This window comes from Apodemus sylvaticus, chromosome X, assembly GCF_947179515.1.
Source record: "Apodemus sylvaticus chromosome X, mApoSyl1.1, whole genome shotgun sequence".
Classification (NCBI taxonomy): Eukaryota; Metazoa; Chordata; class Mammalia; order Rodentia; family Muridae; genus Apodemus; species Apodemus sylvaticus.
This window is the reverse complement of record NC_067495.1, coordinates 24,835,832-24,857,477: the sequence shown is the minus strand read 5'-3', so window position 1 is coordinate 24,857,477 and position 21,646 is coordinate 24,835,832. Positions and strand designations below refer to the sequence as shown.

General features: G+C 41.9%; 1 protein-coding gene across 5 annotated transcripts in view; it reads right to left on the bottom strand.

Annotated features, from left to right (window-relative positions):
- Nucleotides 1–20,309, bottom strand: part of LOC127674807 (uncharacterized) — a 41,709-nt gene extending 21,400 nt beyond the window's left edge. For 3 of the 5 annotated variants that reach the window (XM_052170542.1, XM_052170543.1, XM_052170544.1), the window contains exon 1: nucleotides 20,242–20,309. Coding sequence is in view for 1 of the 5 variants with exons in the window: in XM_052170540.1 (XP_052026500.1) it covers nucleotides 18,395–18,409 (15 nt within the window). In the remaining 4 variants the exon portion in view is untranslated. Of the gene's footprint in view, nucleotides 1–18,394; nucleotides 19,434–20,241 lie in introns of those variants that run through there. The other 2 variants (XM_052170540.1, XM_052170541.1) reach the window with 2 other exon arrangements.
- Nucleotides 20,310–21,646: the final 1,337 nt, after the last annotated feature.

Genomic DNA, 21,646 nt, shown 5'->3' with positions numbered 1-21,646 from the left:
CACCTATGTTCACCAGAGCCCAAAGTGGTTCAGTAGCTTCAGAATATTTGGTGACAATTTATAACCAATGGAAGCATTTGTTCTGGGGATACAGCTCTCACTTGCCTAACATATGTGAGGCCCTGTCCTCAATCTTCAGCATCTCATAAAACCTGTCTATCCAACATCTGTAGAAGCAGAATTATCTGAAGTTCAACGTTCTCTTTAGCTCTATAGTGAGCTCAAAGCCAGTCGAGAATATAGGCAATTACACGTGCATACATACACACAAACATATGTCTGTATACATATATAGGTATATGTGTATGCATGTGTGTGTGTATGAGGATTAGAAATCCATCACGAGATTCAAATAACAGGTTTTTAAAACCATATGCCAACAGAGAAACATCAACATGTTTCAACAATAACATTTGATCAATTAACATGAAGAATCAGGTCAGTCCCAGTTAGCTCCTGTTGGAAGATAAATCTTACATCATGCTGTTTCTTTCTTTTGTTGTTGTTGTTGTTGTTTTTTTTATTTTATTCAATATATTTTTTATTTACATTTCAAATGATTTCCCCTTTTCTAGCCCCCCACTCCCCGAAAGTCCCATAAGCCCCCTTCTCTCCCCCTGTCCTCCCACCCACCCCTTCCCACTTCCCCATTCTGGTTTTGCCCTATACTTCTTCACTCTGTTTCTATTCATGTGATGCCACAGCAGTTTGTCGGATTCAGGAAAAGAGCAACAGGTTGGCTGGCTGGCTTTTAGCACACAGTCCAATTATCTGCTGTGGAGACATTCTAGGGCTGAGTGTTTGGTTGCTATTGTTTCCTTTTCTATAAAAACAATGATTGACCAGGTAGTGGTGGTACACACCTTTAATTCCAGCACTCGAGAGGCAGAGGCAGGCAGATCTCTGAGTTCAAGGCCAACCTGATCTACAGAATGAGTTTCAGGGCAGTCATGGCCTGAAAACCCTAAGAAGCCCTGTCTGGACAAGCATTTGTGTGTGGGTGCATTCATGTGCGCCCGCATGTGCGCTTGCACTGGTGCACTTGCACTGGCGCGCGTGCACGCGTGTTCACACACACACACACACACACACACACACAAAGATTGGCATTCCAGCATCACCCATTGGTTTATATGCAAATAATCAGGATAAATTTTACTTTTGTCCTGAAAAATCATGATTATAAAGCCAAAACCAGTCCATGTGTCACTAGTAAGAAAGGTCCCAATGACATCCTATAAGAACAGGACCCAAGGAAAATGTTCCAGAACCCTTTGCAACTCACAGCTGCCAGCCTACTCCTGCATTGAGAGAACCTTACTAAGGAGCAAGGTTAAGAGCTGATGGATACTTTTGATGTTATTGTTTTGAGACAAGGCCTCATGTCACTGAGGCCAGCCTTTAACTCACTAAGTAACTGAAGATGGCCTTGATTTCCAATCCTCTAGCCTCTCTCTCTTTGATACTAGGACTGCAGGCATGCTGGGGGATTGAACCCAGGAACTCCTGTAGGCTAAGCAAGCACTCTAAAAAAATGAGTTACTGCCCCGGCATTTGACTTTTGCTTTTAAGTGTACCATAATACATGTATATTTCTCATTAGCCACCTTTCCTTCCACTATCTGTAAAAATGAAATTAAAAAAAAAAGTGCTTGCTGTACAAGTATAATACCTGAGTACAAGCTCCCAGAGCAAATGTAAAAGCTGAGCATGGTTATGTGAGCCCGTAACTCCAGCCATGGCCACAGCCTAGGTCCTTGCTTGGTGAAAGACCCTAATTCAATAGAATTAAGGACAAGTAGCAAGGGAGAACATCTGACATTCATGCCTGGCCTCTGCACATGCATAAACACGCACACATACTACACATACACATGGCACAAACATACATGTGCACATACACTACTACTACTACTAATAATAATAATCGTCAACAGAGGTTTTTAAAAATCACACCTAAAAGCCACTATTTTTATATTAAAAATATTTTTTTTATTTTATTGTTTTTAGAGACAGGATCTCATCTACCCAAGGAACAGAACTCCTGATTCTCCTGCCTCCATGTCCCAAGTATCAGGATTGCAGGCATGAGCCATAATACCCACTTTTGTTTTATTTATTCATTTTTATTGGATATTTTATTTATTTACATTGCAAATATTATTTACATTTCAAATGTTATCCCCTTTCTTGGTTTCCCCTCCACAAACCCCCTATCTCGTCCCACCTCCCCCTGCTTCTATGAAGGTGCTCCCTCAAAAAACCCACCCACTCCTGCCTCCCCACCCTGGCATTCCCCTACACTGGGGGGATCAAGTATTTACAAGACCAAGGGCCTCTCCTCCCATTCATGCCAGATATGGCCCCTTCACCTCCTATAGTCCTTCCCCTAACTCCTCCATTGGGGTCCCTGTGCTCAACTGGTTGGCTGTGAACATCCGCATCTGTGTTTTAAGATAGGGTCTCTGTGATCCCAGAACTCACTGTGCATCCAGGCTGGCCTCAAATTCAGTTGACCTCTTGCTTCAGCCTCCTGAATGCTAGTAGGAGTCCAAGGGTGAGCCGTAGTGCCTAACTTGAAAGCTACTTCTAAAACGTGAGGATAGGAAAAATGGCTCATCAGGTAAAGGAAGACCTGAATTCAAGCCATACTTAAAGACAAAAGGCAGAATCTCTACACTTACTACATTGTGTGTTCATGCCTATGCATGACTAACAGTTTTTTTGGGTTTTTTATTATTTTTTTATTTATTATTTTTATTGAATTTTGTCTTCATTTACATTGCCAATGGTAAAACCTTTCCTGATATCCTCCTCCCCTAAGACCCCCCCAACCGCTCCCCTTTTTCCTCCACCCTGCTTCCATGTATATGCCCCTCCACCCAACACACTCCCACCTCCCCTCCTCGGTTTCCCTCTGTTAAGCCTTTACCTGACCAAGGATCATTCCTCCCACTGATGAGAGCCTTCCTCTGCCACATTTTTGGCTGGAACCATGTGTGCCCCTTGGTTGATGGTTTAGTCCCTGGGAATCCTAGGGCATCTGGGTGGCCAAAATCATTGTTCTTCCCATGGGGCTGTAAACCCCTTCAGCTCCTCTGGAACACCCTCCAACTCCTCCATTGGGGACCCCATGACCAGTCCAATAGTTGGTATTCAGCTACTAAAAACAATGAATTCATGAAATTCTTAGGCAAATGGATGGAACTAGAAAGTGTCATCCTGAGCGAGGTAACCCAATCACAAAAGAACACACATGGTATGCACTCACTAATAAGCAGATGTTAGCCCTAAAACTCAAAATAAACAAGTTACAATTCACCATGCTCAAGAAGGAGGAAGACTTAAGTGAGGGTACTTTGGTTCCTCTGAGAAAGGGAACAAAATAGTCACAGGAGCAATAAGGGAGACAATGTGTGGAGCAGAGACTGAAGTAAAGGCCACCCAGAGACTGCCCTACCTGGGGATTCATCCTATAAACACTCAACAAACCCTGACACTACTATGGACAACAAGAAGTGCATACCAAAAGGAGCATGCCATGGTTGTCTCCGGAGGGGCCCTGTCAGTGCCTTACAAATACAGAGGCAGGTGACTAACAGTTTTAATGCAAATTTTCATTCATAAAAAGTGTTTAAAATACCCAACAAAAGAAGATTAGAAATTGAAGATTGGCTTACGGGACTTTCGGGAAGTGGGGGGCTAGAAAAGGGGAAATCATTTGAAATGTAAATAAATTATATCGAATAAAAAAAATTAAAAAAAAAGAAATTGAAGATTATCTTCAGTGACATAGCCAGTGTGAAATGTTTGAGGAAAGCCTGGAATTTGAGACTCTGTCTCAAAACAAACCAAAAATTAAAACAAAACAAAAAAACCCTCAGATTAAGACCATAGGAGAAGCTGGGCAGTGGTGGCGCACACCTGTAATCCCAGCACATGGGAGGCAAAGGCAGGCAGATTTCTGAGTTCCGAGGCCACCCTGGTCTACAGAGTGAATTCCAGAACAGCCAGGACTACACAGAGAAACCATATCTCAAAAAAACCAAAAATCAAAAAAAAAAAAAAAAAGACCATAGGAAATGAATGAAAAAATGGGTTGAATGTTCAGTAAAAATTTCCCAGCATTCCTGAACTTTCAGTGATTCTTTTCTTTTTGTCTAGTTGTAGGGCGACATCACTCTGCTTTGACACCTTCCCTTTTTGTGTAGACTTTGACCTAGGTGTTCCACCCTGACCATTCACAAATGTGCACTATTTGTCACTGGTCCTTGGATGTACAGTTTCTGAGACTTACCCACTTATTTGCTTGTACCAGAATAATCTGGTTGCTTATTCATTTATTCATTTTGTTGAGATGGTCTTACCTGGTAGCCTGAACTCACTGAGAATGACCTTAAACTTCTGATTCTCCTGCCTCTACCTCCAGAATGCTGGGATTACACTCAGCATATATGCATGTGTGTAATGTATGGAGGTATTACCATGCTCAACTCTAAGGAAGGACTAATTTTTGTTGTTGGCTTCTTTCCCTTTTTTGAGACAAGATCTCACTCTGCAGCTCAGTGTCAACTAGAATTTCCTATGAGGATTAGGCTGGCCTACAGATTGTTGTAATAATTTTTCCTCTTCCTCTTGACTGCTGGGATTACAGGTATGCACAGCCACGATTGAATCTTATACTCATTTGGATACAAACTATACCATTTCTTCTTAATTTTTTTCTGTTTGGTGTGTTTGGTGTGTGTGCGTGTGTGTTCCTGTGGCACGTGTGCGCATGTATGAGAGAGAGAGAGAGAGAGAGAGAGAGAGAGAGAGAGAGAGAGAGAGAGAGAGGGAGGAGCGAGCATTCAGGCTCACATGACACATCTTGCATGTGGAGAATCAATACTCCCTTTCGTGGCATACTTCGTTAGCTGACCCACAAGATTTTTGGTGATTCCCCTGTCTCGGGTTTGCATCTCACCTTAGGGCTGCTGGGATTTCACATGCATGTCACCAAAGCTGGCTTTTTTATCTGGGCTCTTAGAATTGATTGTGGATTGCAAGCCTTGTGTAACAAGCCTTTTTACCTGATGAACCATTTTGTCAGCCATGGACAATCTCTTTTAAATTTTTCATAAATTAGAATTCAACTTTGCAAATGTAAGGTATTCAACAGAATAAAAACAGACACACAAGACATTTCACTGGGAGCATTGTTCACAGTTGCCCCACACTAGAAATAACCCAAATATTCTGTTAAGAGTTGAGTGTATCAACAAGACTTGGTACAACTATGCAAGGGAACACTATTTAGTCACACAAAGAAACAAAGAGTTGGTATTTAAAAAACAATATGAATGGCTTTCAAGACCATTATGGAGAGGCTGGGCATGCTGCTCAGACGGTACCATGACTGACTAGCATGAATGAGGGCCTGGGTTTGATCGCAAACACTGTGCAAACCTGAGTGGTGGTGCATACTTATAATCTCAGCGTTCCAGAATCTCATCAGGAGGGGCTGGGGCTATACCAAGTACTTGTCACGTGTAATAACCTGAGTTCCATGCTCAGCAACAGCAGCACATCAGGAGGAAGAGGAGGAGGAGGAGGAGGAGGAGGGGAGACAAGTAGCAGGGAATGTTGGTTTTTTCTTTTCTTTTCTTTCTTTTTGTTTTTGGATTTGGTTTTTTCGAGACAGGGGTTCTCTGTGTAGTCCTGGATGTCCTGGAACTCACTCTGTAGACCAGGCTGGCCTCGAACTCAGAAATCTGCCTGCCTCTGCCTCCCAGAGTGCTGGGATTACAGGTGTGCACCACCACCGCCCGGCTTTAAAGGTTTTTTTTCTATTTTCTTTCCTTTCCTTTTCTTTCCTTTCCTTTCCTTTTCTTTTCTTTTCTTTTCTTTTCTTTTCTTTTCTTTTCTTTTCTTTTCTTTCCTTTCCTTTCCTTTCCTTTCCTTTCCTTTCCTTTTCCTTCCTTTTCTTTTTCTTTTTAACTATTTACCCAGCAGGACAATAATGGAAACATAAATGTTTAAAAACAAATGAAAAGAAAGAAACAAATGCCAAATTACTCTATTGTTACTGACTTCTGGAACCAAGCACAAAACCCTTGGACAGGATGATCAGAAATTCAAAGTCAACCTTAACTACAAATGGTATTTGAAGTCACCTTGGCCTATAGGAGACCCTGTGATAAACACAAAATCAAACTGATACAAAGTAAAAACTGCAGAAGCCAAAAGCCACATATTATTGAATTCCATGTGTGTAATATTATTAACAACAACAACAAAGCACTGGGTATGGTGGTGTTGCTTATAAAATACAAGCCAGCATTTAAGAGTTAAGAGTAAAAGTTAGCAATCCACTACATAAACAAACTCAAAGAACAAAACCACATGGTCATTTCATTGGATGCTGAAAAAGCATTTGACAAAATTCAGCATCCTTTCATGCTTAAAGTCTTGGAGAGAACAGGAATTCAAGGCCCATACCTAAACATAGTAAAAGCAATATACAGCAAACCGGTAGCCAGCATCAAACTAAATGGAGAGAAACTTGAAGCAATCCCACTGAAATCAGGGATCAGACAAGGCTGCCCCCTTTCTCCTTATCTTTTCAATATTGTACTTGAGGTACTAGCTCGGCCAATTCGACAACATAAGGAGGTCAAAGGGATACAAATTGGAAAAGAAGAAGTCAAACTATCATTATTTGCAGACGACATGATAGTCTACCTAAGTGACCCAAAAAACTCCACTAGAGAGCTCCTACAGCTGATAAACAACTTCAGCAAAGTGGCAGGTTATAAAATCAACTCAAGCAAATCAGTGGCCTTCCTATACACAAAGGATAAGCAGGCTGAGAAAGAAATTAGGGAAATGACCCCGTTTACAATAGCCACAAACAGTATAAAGTATCTTGGGGTGACTCTTACCAAACATGTGAAAGATCTGTATGACAAGAACTTCAAGACTCTGAAGAAGGAAATGGACGAAGACCTCAAAAAATGGGAAAACCTCCCATGCTCATGGATCGGTAGAATCAATATAGTTAAAATGGCCATTTTGCCAAAAGCAATATACAGATTCAATGCAATACCCATCAAAATCCCAACTCAATTCTTCACAGAGTTAGAAAGAGCAATTATCAAATTCATCTGGAATAACAAAAAACACAGGATAGCTAAAACAATTCTCAGCAACAAAAGAAATTCTGGGGGAATCAGTATCCCTGACCTCAAGCAATACTACAGAGCAATAGTGTTAAAAAACTGCATGGTATTGGTACAGTGACAGGCAGGCGGATCAATGGAACAGGATTGAAGATCCAGAAATGAACCCACACACCTATGGCCACTTGATCCTCGACAAAGGGGCTGAAAACATCCAATGGAAAAAAGATAGCCTTTTCAACAAATGGTGCTGGTTCAACTGGATGTCAGCATGCAGAAGAATGCGAATTGATCCATCCTTGTCTCCTTGTACTAAGCTCAAATCCAAATGGATCAAGGACCTCCACATAAAGCCAGACACTCTGAAGCTAATAGAAAAGAAACTGGGGAAGACCCTTGAGGACATCGGTACAGGGAGAAAGTTTCTGAACAGAACACCAATAGCATATGCTCTAAGATCAAGAATTGACAAATGGGACCTCATAAAATTACAAAGTTTCTGTAAGGCAAAGGACACCATCAAGAAGACAAATAGGCAACCAACAAATTGGGAAAAGATCTTCACCAATCCTACATCAGATAGAGGGCTAATATCCAATATATATAAAGAACTCAAGAAGTTAGACTCCAGAAAACCAAACAACCCTATTAAAAAATGGGGTACAGAGTTAAACAAAGAATTCTCACCTGAAGAGCTTCGGATGGCGGAGAAGCATCTTAAAAAATGTTCAACTTCATTAGTCATTAGGGAAATGCAAATCAAAACAACCCTGAGATTTCACCTTACACCAGTCAGAATGGCTAAGATTAAAAATTCATGAGACAGCAGGTGTTGGAGTGGATGTGGAGAAAGAGGAACACTCCTCCACTGCTGGTGGGGTTGCAAATTGGTACAACCACTCTGGAAATCAGTCTGGCGGTTCCTCCGAAAACTGGGCACCTCACTTCCAGAAGATCCTGCTATACCACTCCTGGGCATATACCCAGAGGATTCCCCACCATGTAATAAGGATACATGCTCTACTATGTTCATAGCAGCCCTATTTATAATTGCCAGATGCTGGAAAGAACCCAGGTATCCCTCAACAGAAGAGTGGATGCAAAAAATGTGGTATATCTACACAATGGAGTACTATTCAGCCATTAGAAACAATGAATTCATGAAATTCTTAGGCAAATGGATGGAGCTAGAGAACATCATACTAAGTGAGGTAACCCAGACTCAAAAGGTGAACCATGGTATGCACTCCCTAATAAGTGGATATTAACCTAGAAAACTGGAATACCCAAAACATAACCCACACATCAAATGAGGTACAAGAAGAAAGGAGGAGTGGCCCCTTATTCTGGAAAGACTCAGTGAAGCAGTATTCGGCAAAACCAGAACGGGGAAGTGGGAAGGGGTGGGTGGGAGGACAGGGGAAGAGAAAGGGGCTTATGCGACTTTCGGGGAGTGGGGGGCTAGAAAAGGGGAAATCATTTGAAATGTAAATAAAAAATTATATCGAATAAAAAAAAGAATTTCAAACAAACAAACAAAAAAAAAAAAGAGTAAAAGTTAGAAGGTAGCCGGGGGTATGTATTTTGACATACAGAAAAAAGAAAAGAAAAGAAAAGGGAGGGCAGGAGGAGCGGAGGGGGAGGGAAGGAGAGGGGGAGGGTAGGGAAGGAGTATGGGGAGGGGAGGAGGGGATATGGGAGGGGGACGGAGAATGGAGGGGAGGAGAAATGGAGAGGCAAGGAGAGGAGAGGAGAGGAGAGGAGAGGAAAGGAAAGATAAAGGGACCAAAAACAAATCAGTGCTTGCCAGGAACTGGGAGTTGGTGGGAGGAGATCGACTTCAAAAGAGCCAAGTATAAGTTTATGAGATAATAAAAATCATCAGTGTCTTAATTGTAGTGAAACTTACAAACTATGTTTGGAGCTCTGACCTCATACTGAGTGGTACACACAAAAAGATGAATTATACATCATTAAATAGGTCATTAACAATAAAAACATGATTCTATCTACACAAAAGGCATTTGTACTGATTTGCTCACCATTCTGAAATGAAGACTTAATTGTGTTTGCGTGACTACAGTAAAAAGGATGGTTCCATAAACAAATATTTTAGGAAAAGAATAAAGGAACCTCAGTCTGGGCTGCAGCTCAGTTGTTGGAGTGCTTGCCTAGCGAGAACAAAGCCCTGGGTTCTATCCCGCATATCACATAAGCTGGGCTCGGTGATATGTACCAGTCATTCCATTACTTAGAAGATGGAGGCAGTAAGATCAGAAGTCCAACATCATCATTGGCCTATTGAGTTTTAGATTAGCTTGGGTACATAAGAAAAGTATTTTTTAAAAAAAAGGAAAAGAAGGAAATTATAAAAAGTAAACCTTTGCTAGACTTCACGCTCATTTCTTTAGCAATCCCATGTGTTTTCAGAGCAAGACATAAATGAGCAGAAAATTGTGACAGTCTAGTAATACATGTATTGAAGCCCATTCAACAAGCTCTCCAATGGCCGAGGAGGGGCTGGGGTAACTCAGCAGTATAGCGAGTGCTTGGCACATGTGAGACCCTGAGTTCCATGTCCAGCAAGAACAGCACCAAAAGAGAAGATCAAGTAGCATGAATGTTGCTGTTTTTATAAAAATAACAACTTACCCAACAGGGAAATAATGGGAAAATAAATGTTTAAAAACAAATAGAAAGAAAAAAAAATACTGAATCACCTTATTGCTACTAACTTTCTGGAATGGAGCACCCAAACCCATTTGCTGTCTCAGCTAGACTATTTGGTATCACCAATATCTGGCCAACTCTTTCCCTAGGTGGGAAGCAAGGAACAAAGGAGAGTGTGAGGATTTTAGGGAAACTCAGTCAAAAGTGAGTTAAGTCTGGAGGCACCTAGATCCACACCCCAGCCTGGCCTTCTCCCCTCCAGTGTCATATCCTCAAATCCTGTAAGAAAGGATTGGAACATGTCTCACAGAGACAAGATGCCCTTCAGGAAGGAGTAAAATGTACCACACAGAAAAAGATCCATTTTTATTAGATATATTCTTTATTTACATTTCAAATGCTATCCCCTTTCCTGGTCCCCACCCATGAAAATTCCCTAACCCATCACCTCTCTCCCTGCTCACCAATCCACCCACTCCCTCTTCCCTGTCTTGGCATTCCCCTATACTGAGGCATTTAGCCTTCTCAGAATCAAGAGTCTCTCCTCCCATTGATGCTCAACAAGGCCATCCTCTGCTACATATGCGGCTGGAGCCATGGGTCCCTCCATGTGTACTCTTTGGGTAGTGGTTTAATTCTTGGGAGCTCTCGGGGTACTGGGAAGCTCCAGAAGAAGAAGTAAGTATGGATGCTCTAGTCCTTCTTAGAAGGGGGAACAAAATACCCACAGAAGGAGATACAGAGACAAAGGGTGGAGCAGAGACTGAGGGAAAGACCATCCAGAGACTGCCCCACCTAGTGATCCATCCCATATTCATTAACAAAACCCAGACACAATTATTGATGCCAACAAGTGCTTGTTGAGAAGGGCCTCATGTAACTGTCACCTGGGAGGCTCTCCTAGTTCATGACAAATACAGAGAGGGACACTCTCAGCCAGCCATTGAACTGAGCACAGGGTCCCCAATGGAGGAGCTAGAGAAATGACCCAAGGAGTTGAAGGGGTTTGCAGCGCCATAGAAAGATCCATTTTTAAAGAGAAGAAATGTTAAGATGGAATAATCTGGACATGAAGCCAAAATGATATGGAATGAACTTTTGCACATAAGGAATGTTGCTCACACAATGATGGCTGTTGTCAAGTTCACCTAGTGGATAGACTAGCATGGACATTCTTTGTTCCTTAGAGTGGCGACAGTACTACTACACTCCTTAAAATACCTTCTCCTTCTCTGGTTGCTTTCACAAAGCTGCTTGGGATTTCTAGAATTCAGTGGCACTCCAGAGGGGAGCAGCTGGCACACAGGAATTCATGTTTGAAGGGAGTTGGCAGCTGGGAGAATGGGAGGGGCTGCTCGCTTTGTGTCTGGGCTGTAACAGAGCTGTCCCTTGGCAGGAGATGAGGCCTCTTCAGATCCCTCTGCCTGCCCCTCAGCCCATATAATCCACATACTTCTCACTGACTGCAGTTTTCATTTCAACTGGGACCTCGTCACTAAGCAAAGGTTCCTCTTCAAATATTTGCTTTCAGAGATTCTGCCAGTGTCAGCACTGCCCCCAAAGACCAGCTTAAATGATAAAGCCTGGTACCAAGTGATGTTAAGTTAAGCACATGCATTTTATGGACATGTGTCTGTTCAGTTCTTTATGCCCCATGTCCTTCCAACATTCAATATTGCTGGTTTACTCAGCTGTACATGTGGCATAGGAAAAGGCTTCTGTTTCTTTAAACCACTGAGGACTACAGAGGTGGCTTTATGGGCAAAGGGCTTGCCATACAAGCATGGGAACATGCTTTGGGATACACACACACACACACACACACCACACACAAAAAATCAGCCTTGGTGGTGCACAAATGTAATCTCAGTGAATCTACATAGTTATAAGAGAAAGACACAGGAAAATCCTCAGGGAGCTCACAGGCCAGCTAATCAGGAATAGACAGTGATAAAGAGACTCTCTCAAACAAAGAAGAAGACAAGGACTGGTTGTTCTCCAACCTCCACATGAGCATGATGATGCATGTATATGTGCATGCAACACACATAAGTGTTTTGAAAAATGTTAAAGAGTGGGGTTGGAAAAGTTGCTCAGCAGTTAAGAGCACTGACTGTTCTTCCAAAGGTCCTGAGTTCAATTCCCAGCAACCACATAGTGGCTCACAACCACCTACAATGGAATCCGGAGCCCTCTTTTGGTGTGTCTGAAGACAGTGACAGTGTACTCACATATATAAAATAAATAAAAAAATTAAAAAAAATGATTCCTACAAGTTTTCCTTATTAAAACAATGTTGAGTACACAGTTTGGACTAGAATTGTGGCTCAGTCAATGTAGCATGTACAAAGCCCTGAATTTTACCCCCGGTATTACATAAAACCAAATACAGCAGTGCAGACTATCTTTCCATAATACCAGTACTTAGTCAGTGGTGGCACAAACTATGGAGATTCAAGATTATCGGCAGCTACTTTGGGGTATATGAGATCCTGCCCCAAACTAATTAAGTCAGTAAATGAGAAAAGGAGAACAACTCCACTATCCAATAACAGATGGGTGCCTGTGTGCATGCACATCTTCACAGCAGAACTCCACGTCAAATGGGATAGGAGACTCTAGAGTTTTGAACCACATGATGGAAATGTCATATGACTGGCTGGATAGTCAGTCAGTGGGCACTGTTGATGGATGGAGGCAGGCGCCACATACTAGGGCAAAACAAAGGAATTTTCCATTACCTTTCTCTGGACTTGTCTGCAGCAAAGTGTTTGCCCTTCAATGGCAATGGATTAGTTGGGGACTCTAGGGTAAATTATCAAGGTAAATTAGTCTCCTGGGACTGCTGTGACAAATGACCACTGACTAATGATTTCTCTGCAATGGAAGATTATTCTCTCCCAGTTCTAGGAACAAGGATTTTGAGATCAATATCTCTGGAACAAAAAATCACAGTGTGGCTTGGGCCGTGTGTACCCAGGAGGCTCTAAGAGAACATCCACGCCTTGTTTTGTTTTGTTTTTTTTTTTTCCTTTCTGGATTCTGGTGCCCACATGAGAAAAGGAGACTTCACAGTCTAATAACAGATGGGTGCGTGTGTGAGTGCACATCTTCATTAGCTGGTGGCTTCCTCTAGATTCTACTGCTGTCACATTACTGTCTCTGTTATGCATATTCCGCAGCTCCTTCTTCTTCCTTTATATTAAAAAGACTTATTTTATTTATTTGATTACTGGTTGGTTGGGTGTTTTTGGTTTTTTTGTTTGTTTGTTTTGTTTTGAGACCAAGTTTCTCTGTGTAACCCTGGCTGTTCTGGAACTGACTCTATATACCAGGTTAGCTTCAAACTCAAAGAATGCCCCAGCCTCTGACTGGAGTCTGGGATTAGAGTCATCTGCCACCACTGCTTATCTTCTTCCTCCTTATAAGAATTTATGCTAAGTATTTCTGGCCCTCCTAAATATCGCAGAAGGATTTGTCTTAAGATCTTTAACTTCAGAGCTGGGGTTGTAGCTCATTTGGTAGAGAACCTCCTAATGTACATGAAGGCATGGATCCTCAGAATAAACTGGATGTGTGTTCATACATGTGTATAATCCCAGCATTCAGCAAGTAGAGGTAGGAGGATCAATAGTTGAGAGTTATCTTTGGCTATGTGAAATTCTGTCACAGTGGGGCTAGGTGTTTAATTTTATCACATCCGCAAAGACTTGTCTTCTCCCATGCCCCACATAAAATAACATTCACAGAGTGATACCTTAGGATATCATGTTTTAATCTGTTACACAAGACCAGCCCCTGCCTTGGTCCTGATGCCTATCAACAGAAGCAAACACTGACCTTTCGCTGTCAGGAAGAAAGATACAGTCGGTTAAAAGCCATGTGTGTGGTTCTGTCTGCTTTCTGATCCCTCTCCTAGTTTCACGGGCTGCTGGCTTCCTGCTTGCACAATGACTCTTTGAAGAAGCCCCAGACGGAGCTTCCTGTGAGTGGTGGCCGCAGTGCATCAAATAAAAAAAAAGGCAGACTTCTCACTGGGAAGGGGGAGGTAGATTGGGGGCTACATCCTTCTGGGGGCTATAGGATAGTTAGTGGCATTCTTGGTTTCGACTCAGTCAAAACTAGTATAATCGTTACCTCTCTACCCTAGCTGTGGCAACTAAAACTGACTCCAAACAGAGAACTACTAACTCTCTCATGACCCTCCCTGGTTTACTGACTGATGGAGGCCCATTATAGTTCCTAGGCACTAGGCTGTCTTGTACTCCTCTTCTTGGGGGTTCTCCACTTTTTCATACAGAAAGGACTATATTTTGAGGTCTCTGCTCCAGACACTTTGTTATCCATTCCATTGAGATGGCTTTTAAATTTGAACATCCTAAGGTTTGGAGAACCCTAAGTGAATGGCCCTGCTAGGGGTCCCAAGCTCCTATCTGATCTCTTGAAATCACTAGGAACTAAACCAGCCTCAGATCTCATATAAAGGACACTTCTCAGTTTTTTCCCTTGGAGCACCAAGAATTGGTGGAGGTTCGTACTTTTGCTAGTTGGGTCCCCAGAAGGTGGAAAACACAAGGAAATATCTCAGCAGAGTAAGGGCCTTTGCCATCCATCCCTCCTCTCCAGAAGTTTTCTTAGTTCTCCTCCTATTTATAAAACAGAAATAGTAATTCCAAGTAATCTTTCTTTTCCCAGCTAGCTGCCCTCACCTACTTTCATGTCTTTGTTTTCTAACCCAGTGAGCCCTATTTGTTTACAGGAGCATGGCTAACCATTTGCATACAAAAAGGGCACGGGAGTCTGTCTACAGTGCCATGCACGGGAGTCTACATTGCCATGCGAACCTTTCCAATGGCTATGTGCCATGGGCACCTTCCCAATGACATTTTCCAGTCATTAAGGAAAATGTCTTTCCTCCCATCAACTGCTTTCTTTATATAAGTCATTAAGGGGTGGTTGGAATCCCTCCTCCTCCTGCCTTCAGGTTTTCATCTGCAAAATATAAGAATAGAGTCTTTTTTCTGGGATTGCTGTGAGAATGAAGTTAGGTGATACAAGATAAACAGTGGTCACTTAAAACTCCAGTGAGGTTTGGCACCTCTGTGGATTCCCTACAAGATTCAATTATCTTCCTCAGGCAACACTTCAAACACAGGCCTGGTGCCTAATACCTGTCATTCCAGTGTCAGAGAGGCTGAGTTAGGAGAACAGTCTAGAATCCCCACACCATCCTGGACTCCATAATAAATTCTAAGCTAGCCCAAGCTACAGAATGAAGACTCTGTCTCAAAATGTACAAAGAAGGGGAGACTGATGCATTTATTTCCTTGTCATCCTGAAAAGTGATCTACAAATCCAATATCACATGTAAAATGCAGTAATGAATTCAACATTATATATTCTTCAACACCACAAGTTTCATAGATCTGCTTCTGGTTAGAATATTATAGGCAGGACTGACTTCTGTTTTCTACATGTCTTTCATGTAAATAGTGTAAAGTCAGAAGCTACAATTCAAGTCTGTTTTTGTTTTCTGAAGCAAATTTTCTACACTGGCACCCTTCATTTTACAGCCACACTGTACGTTCCCAGGCAGCTCCGTATGCATAAAGATCAGGCTCCTTTGTAAGAAGGAGAGATTAAAAACACTTCCGGCAGTCTTGCTTTTCAAGTACTCATACCACAAGTGTAGTTGGATGAAGCAACAGTATAGCCAAATATAGACAGTACGAGCCACGAAACCTCACTCATGATTGGCTCCCACCTCTGCCCCCAAAGCAGAACATTGTGGTTCAAATGCAGCAGTCCCAGGAAGTCTTGAAATCAACTGAAGGGTTTTTCAAATTCATTCTTCATCATTTCAATTGGACCCCAGCCCAGTGCAATTGGTGGCTAGAGTGGCCTGAGTCTCAGGTCCACGGCTGACATTTTCAACCCTCATTTGACAGGACATAATTAGAGGAGAAGCCATACTCCGGTGTTGCTGACATTTGAGCCTCTGGAGCTTTCAATCCCAGCCACGGATTGGATTTCAGTTTCTTTTCTTGCAGCGCTGCCAATTTGTAGTGTTGTAAACTGAGTGGCCAGCAACCTCTGAAAAGCCAGCTCCAGCTTGACTGGTTTTCAAAGGGCCATTGAAAGCTCGGAGCTTGTAAAAAGGCGTGTTCGATGAAGCTTCAGTGGGCCCCTCTAGGCCTGAGCTGATAAGGTGCTTTGCAGTTTCAGTTTCTGCCAAGTGTTTTAAAACACGGGTGTTTGTTTCAGGCCTGTGTAATTGTTTGTTATCTGACCCATAGCAGTTCTTTCCCTTGTGAGCACATCAGAAGTCCTTCACACAACCAGAGTACAAGCCCTGTAAGGATGAAAGGCTATTAACCCCGGGCTCAGTTCACGAGCAACACGAAGCCTCATTAGATGGCCATCAGTGAGAGATCTGTGCACCTAAGCCAAGGCGGTACTTCCCTTTCAACCATTTGCGCATACCCTCCATGGCCTGGCTTCCAGGGTCTGGATAAACAGGAATTGAGCCCCAACTATCCCTGGGGAAGTGGCTAGCTATTATTATCACCAGTGGAAAAACAAACAATAGTTACACGCTACAGAAAACAGAGCCTGCTTGGCTTCACCTTACAGACCACATGACGTCTAAGTTCAACTAGCATGCTTTTCTTTTTAACAGGAACGAAGTACAAACATGCGTTTACCTTCTCACAGAAACTTTCAATCTTACTGGTCCACCTTGTCACAGACTCTGACTTCAATATGTGTGGGTTGGAGGAACGTCGAGAAATTTTGGACCATGTGCTTTTTCAAACTTACTTTGAGTGACTTCTGTACTGATGTCAAGGTAAAAATCAGTGGTTCTGCCGAAGTGCCCATTTCTCTACAGAAAGTACCAACAAGCCCATCTCTGACAAGTTTTCCCCTTAGATCTTAAATCCCAAATATGCAGCTTTTCACCATCATTTAAGACCACTGCATGGTCAGTATCAGCCTTAAATTCCAATGATCCTTTACTAACAAAAAATAAATCAAACCTAATATGGCCATAAATTAGTGTATCTGATTTTGTCGGATCTATCAGACAACCTATTAACCTTGAATATTTTAATTCAAAGATGTAGGCTTGACTGATATTCAGAAATACAGTAAAAAAAAAAAAAAACCCTACAGCCAGAGATATTCATTAGAGAAAAATGGATATTTTCTGCCCCTTAAATATCCTTCAAAAATAATTGAAACAGGCAGATGAAATGTTCTTACAATAAGCATAATTGGTAATAGTTAAAAATGTTCCAGAAGAATGAGAATACATGAGTTAAAATTTCTCACAACATGAGAAAAGATAAAATGATCTGGGTTTGTCCGGGTTTGTCATAAGAGAAATGTGTGCTTAAGAAAACATGTAGACAAGGAGACCAAAACTGTGTCCCAGCACTTGGGAGGCAGAGGCAGGAGGATCAGAAATTGAAAGTCACCCTCAGCTACATATCAAATTTGAGGCCAGCCTTGTGTACATGGGACTCTGTCTCAAATATAAAGGGAAAATACATCAGAATAGCAACAACAATTTCTCATTAGCTAAGGGTAAAGCTTATCAAGGTTTAATGCCTCTCCCCAACGACTGAGCTTTTCTATATTCCCTATGTGTGTCTTTACAATGAAAAAGTCCACTTAGCAAAGTAATACCCCACATGAGCTTGCTGTTCCTTAATGAATTAATAATATGAGAAGGGCAACATACTAACAGCCCAGAAGACATGACAGAGACAAGAATATCAGTGTTGCATCCATTTGAACTTTATTCACTTTTGCTTTAAAAAGAACTTTCGTGATTACATATTCCATGCACCCTGCAAAAAGCCACGACTTTCACATTCAGACTAAGGAATAAAAAGCTCACCCAGGCAGACTGCGATGGAGGTGGCTGTTCTTGCATTCTAATTGAGGGACTATGTGCCTCAACCATTCTCCTGACAGATTAAGAGAATGAAGAAATCACCAGCTGCCAGAGCACAGAGAAGGAGGGGACTAAGCGAGGGCGGCTGGTGTCTGGCTGAGACGTCCTTCTGTTTTCTTGAGTTAACATAGGGGAAGAGAAAGCCTCCAGCCATTGCATACAACTTAAAGTGCATGCAAGCGAAACAGTGCAGCTTTCAAAGGAGGGGCCTTGCAGGCCCAAAGAAAATGCCTATTTTTGGACTTGTGGTTGTGACCACAGTGTTCTTCTACCTTCAGTCAATTGCTCATGTTTGGATTAGAACTTTGACACCAATGGCAACTGGGTGATTAGATGCTAATTCTCTCTCTCTCTCTCTCTCTCTCTCTCTCTCTCTCTCTCTCTTAAAGAGGCAGGGATGTTTTGAAACATGGCCTCAAATGTGTTATGTAGCTGAGGATGGCCTTCAAGCCTGGATCCTCCTGTCTCCACCTCCAAGGGTCAGGATTACAGCCCTGTACCACCACCAAGTGTCTCAGGTATTTTTTCCTAATAGACAGTAGATAAAGCTGGAGAGGCTGAAAGTCTTCTGACCTCATACTCCAACTATCCACGCCAATCTTACCTTTCTGCTGGTCATCTTCTTTTTCCTATCTTAGACAATCCATCCTTGTATGTCCTTTAGTCAAACTGCATTGCTTTAGTCCAGAGAGGTGTCCCAATTTCTCTCAAAGGCTTAGACGGAGGAGCTAAACCAGATCTAGAGTCTCCTCTATGTCACCTTGTATCTGCATACAAATTTGGGGTATCTAAGGTATACCCTTCCTTTCCTAGCTTGAGAAGAGCAAAGAGATGAAGAAAACTACATGATACTTTGCCATCTTTATTCTGGTCTCTTGAAGCAGGAAGTTCCGAGGGCTTTCTCACAGCTATTTGATAAATAGTACTGGTTTCAGAATAACATTCAGGTAGATGTGCATTCAGAAACATTCACGCAAGATACACAGAAGCATTACCAAGACTCTAGTACTTGTCACATGCAACCCCTTAACATATAAACAAAAGTCATCTGTCTTTTTGTTCATATTTCCTTTACATCTAACATCTAAAGGTACCACCCACAGGATGGCAAGCTGGGTCCAGCTGAGGAAAAGCCTGGTGTAGAGCCTTTTCTCAATTGCTCTTAAAGAACCCCTTGGGTGGAGCCATTTTCCCTTGAGCAGCATCCTCGTGGCTCACTTAGGGAAGGGAAGAACATTTTACACTCTCATAGCTGAGAGCAATCTCTTTTGGGAAGAGCCCTTTTAGCTGTCTTCTGTTATTTATCTGCTCTCAATCCCAATCAATGTTATTTAGCACTGCTGAACAAGCATTAAGGGAGAATTTGAGAGGTCTCTAACTTCTAAGATGCTCAGATGCTTACACACCAAGCTTTCAAATCCTAGTAGTCTTGGGTGAAGCATTTCTGTCCAAGGCAGATGATGCTCATATTTTAGGATGCACTCGTATGAGCTTTTCAAGCAGGTTACCCTTCCATTATGAACCATTAATGTGGACTGCAGCCACACTGTAAGACTTCAGGATGATGCATATTGTGCAAGAGAAGGGGCAACCTGTGTAAAGGTTTTTATATTACCCCACTGATGGTTTTTGCTATCTTTCAAAACTTCAGACAAAGAGTAGGCAGAGGAAACAGGCATAACCCACAAGATCTTAAACAGAAGAGGACTTCTCTTATTCTCCTTCCACTTTCTGATTTCTCACTCTCAAGGGTATTCAGTTTAACAAACAAATAACCTTAGAGATATATGGGAACATTGCCCAATTAAAAATGACTTATGCTAGATATAGCAGCACATACCCTTAATCTTAGCACTTAGGAGGCATACGCAGGCAGAGGTCTGTGAGTATGAGGCCAGACTGGTTTATACAGTGAGTTCCAAGCCAGCCAGAGCAACTCAGTGAGACCCTGTCTCAAAGAAACGACTTATGTAGAGAGCTAATACTTGATTGACAATTTATAGCTACCACTGGAGCCTGTTTTAAAAATACCATGGCAATCTTCATCTTAGCTTTCTTTTTTTCCTCTGTGGTGGAAATGAAAATAAATCAATATGTGAGCAGGTTTTCTTCAGCTCTAGGGCATCAAACCCAGGACCCTGTGTATGGTAGGTAAGTGTTCCACTAGTTTTTCTACTAGTGTTCCAAACCTTCACATCAACAAATGAATGGATAAGCAAACCAGGTCTGGGATTCAATGCCATTTGCTCTTGTGGTCCATTAAAATTCAAGCCCATCAAAGCCCATCAAAGAGAAAAAAGGGAAAGAGACAGTCTTGGGTAAAGTGCAAAAAGCAAGAGCATAGCCCAACTAATTGCATGCAGCTGCAAAGAATAGCCTACATAGCCAAATGCTCTGGGTTGGCAATGTGGACAGGGGAATAAAATTGGGAGAGAAACAAGCAGAACTCACTTCCTTGGGTTCCTTCCGGGCTTACTGTGGATGCGTCCTTCCCTGCAAGGCACCTGTATGCTCTGTGACATGACTTCCGGCCAGAAACTTCCTGTAGAAGGGGAAAAAATAGACAGTATTTCTGCTTGTCCCCTGTTTTTCTTTTTTCTTTTCTTTTCTTTTCTTTTCTTTTCTCTTCTTTTCTTTCTCTCCCTCTCCCCCACCCCCTTCTCTCCCTCTCTCTCTCCCCCCCTCTTCTTTTTTGCTCTGGTCTAGTGCTTTCTCCTGTTTTCAGCTTTCAATAGGATCTCAGACAGTGGTACTCCATATCCTTAGCTTTGTGGAAATCTCCTTTACATAAAGATTTGCTTGAACAATTATAAATTAACATTTAGACTGATGTTGTAATAGAAGTAGTTCTGTCTGGCAGAAGGACAGAGTCTTCAGTATCAAACAACACCCAAACTCAATAATATAAATACCTGAGTCCCCTCGCTGCAGAATCTTGAATAGATTTGGAAACTAGAGAATCATCAATTTTTTGACACAGACTTACTGATTTCATTTATTCTGCCAAAGGGGGGGGGGAAAGGTCTTCATTATCTGCAATGCCACTGTAGCAGCAGATTGCTGGTAAATATTATTTCCTCAATCGGATTAAAGGGCAAACCTCACGGTTTCATGGGATGTCACTTTATTTCTAAGTTGGTAGAATTTACTAGAGCTATTTGGAGATTTAGTGACAATCTGGACACCAGGCTGTGCTTAACTGTTTTAGTGCTATTGTTTCCTTCCTTCCAAGTGACCCCTGAGGTCGTAACTTGGCATCTTTGTTTTTACAGATAAGGAAACAAATGATCAGTGTTTCAGAGATAAGTTCTGACACCAGTCATAAGGCCACTGCAGCACAGTTATCCTACCAATGCTCTTTGTGAAAACCACACAATTGGAGGAGGTCAGGATTTTCTGGATTTACATTCTCAAAGGATCTTGGGCTTCATGTTTTAATAATATTCAGTTTCCTACTAGAAAAGACCATAAGCTCCATTTCCTCTTCCGAATAGCAGATCAAAAGAGGCACAGCATAGGAGTACTGGAGTATACAGATGGCTTTGCTGGACTTGAATTTTTTAAGTATCACTTATTGTCCTGCACATTTTTAGCATTCATTTCATTCTTTTCCCTCAAAATGTAGAACAGTAAACAAATGAGATAGTTTTTTTTTAATGAGTCAACAATGACAACAACAGAAACCATCTTTTAATATTCTATTCTTTTCCTCACTTGAAATTTCAATTTGTTTAGCCAACTGATGCTGCTATCAAATTTTATTACTGCAGTTTCAGTGATTTCACTAGGCACATAAGAATTTCTAGAAAGGCAGAAATTACAGTGAAACATAGGAGATTGAAAAGTCCTTGTACTT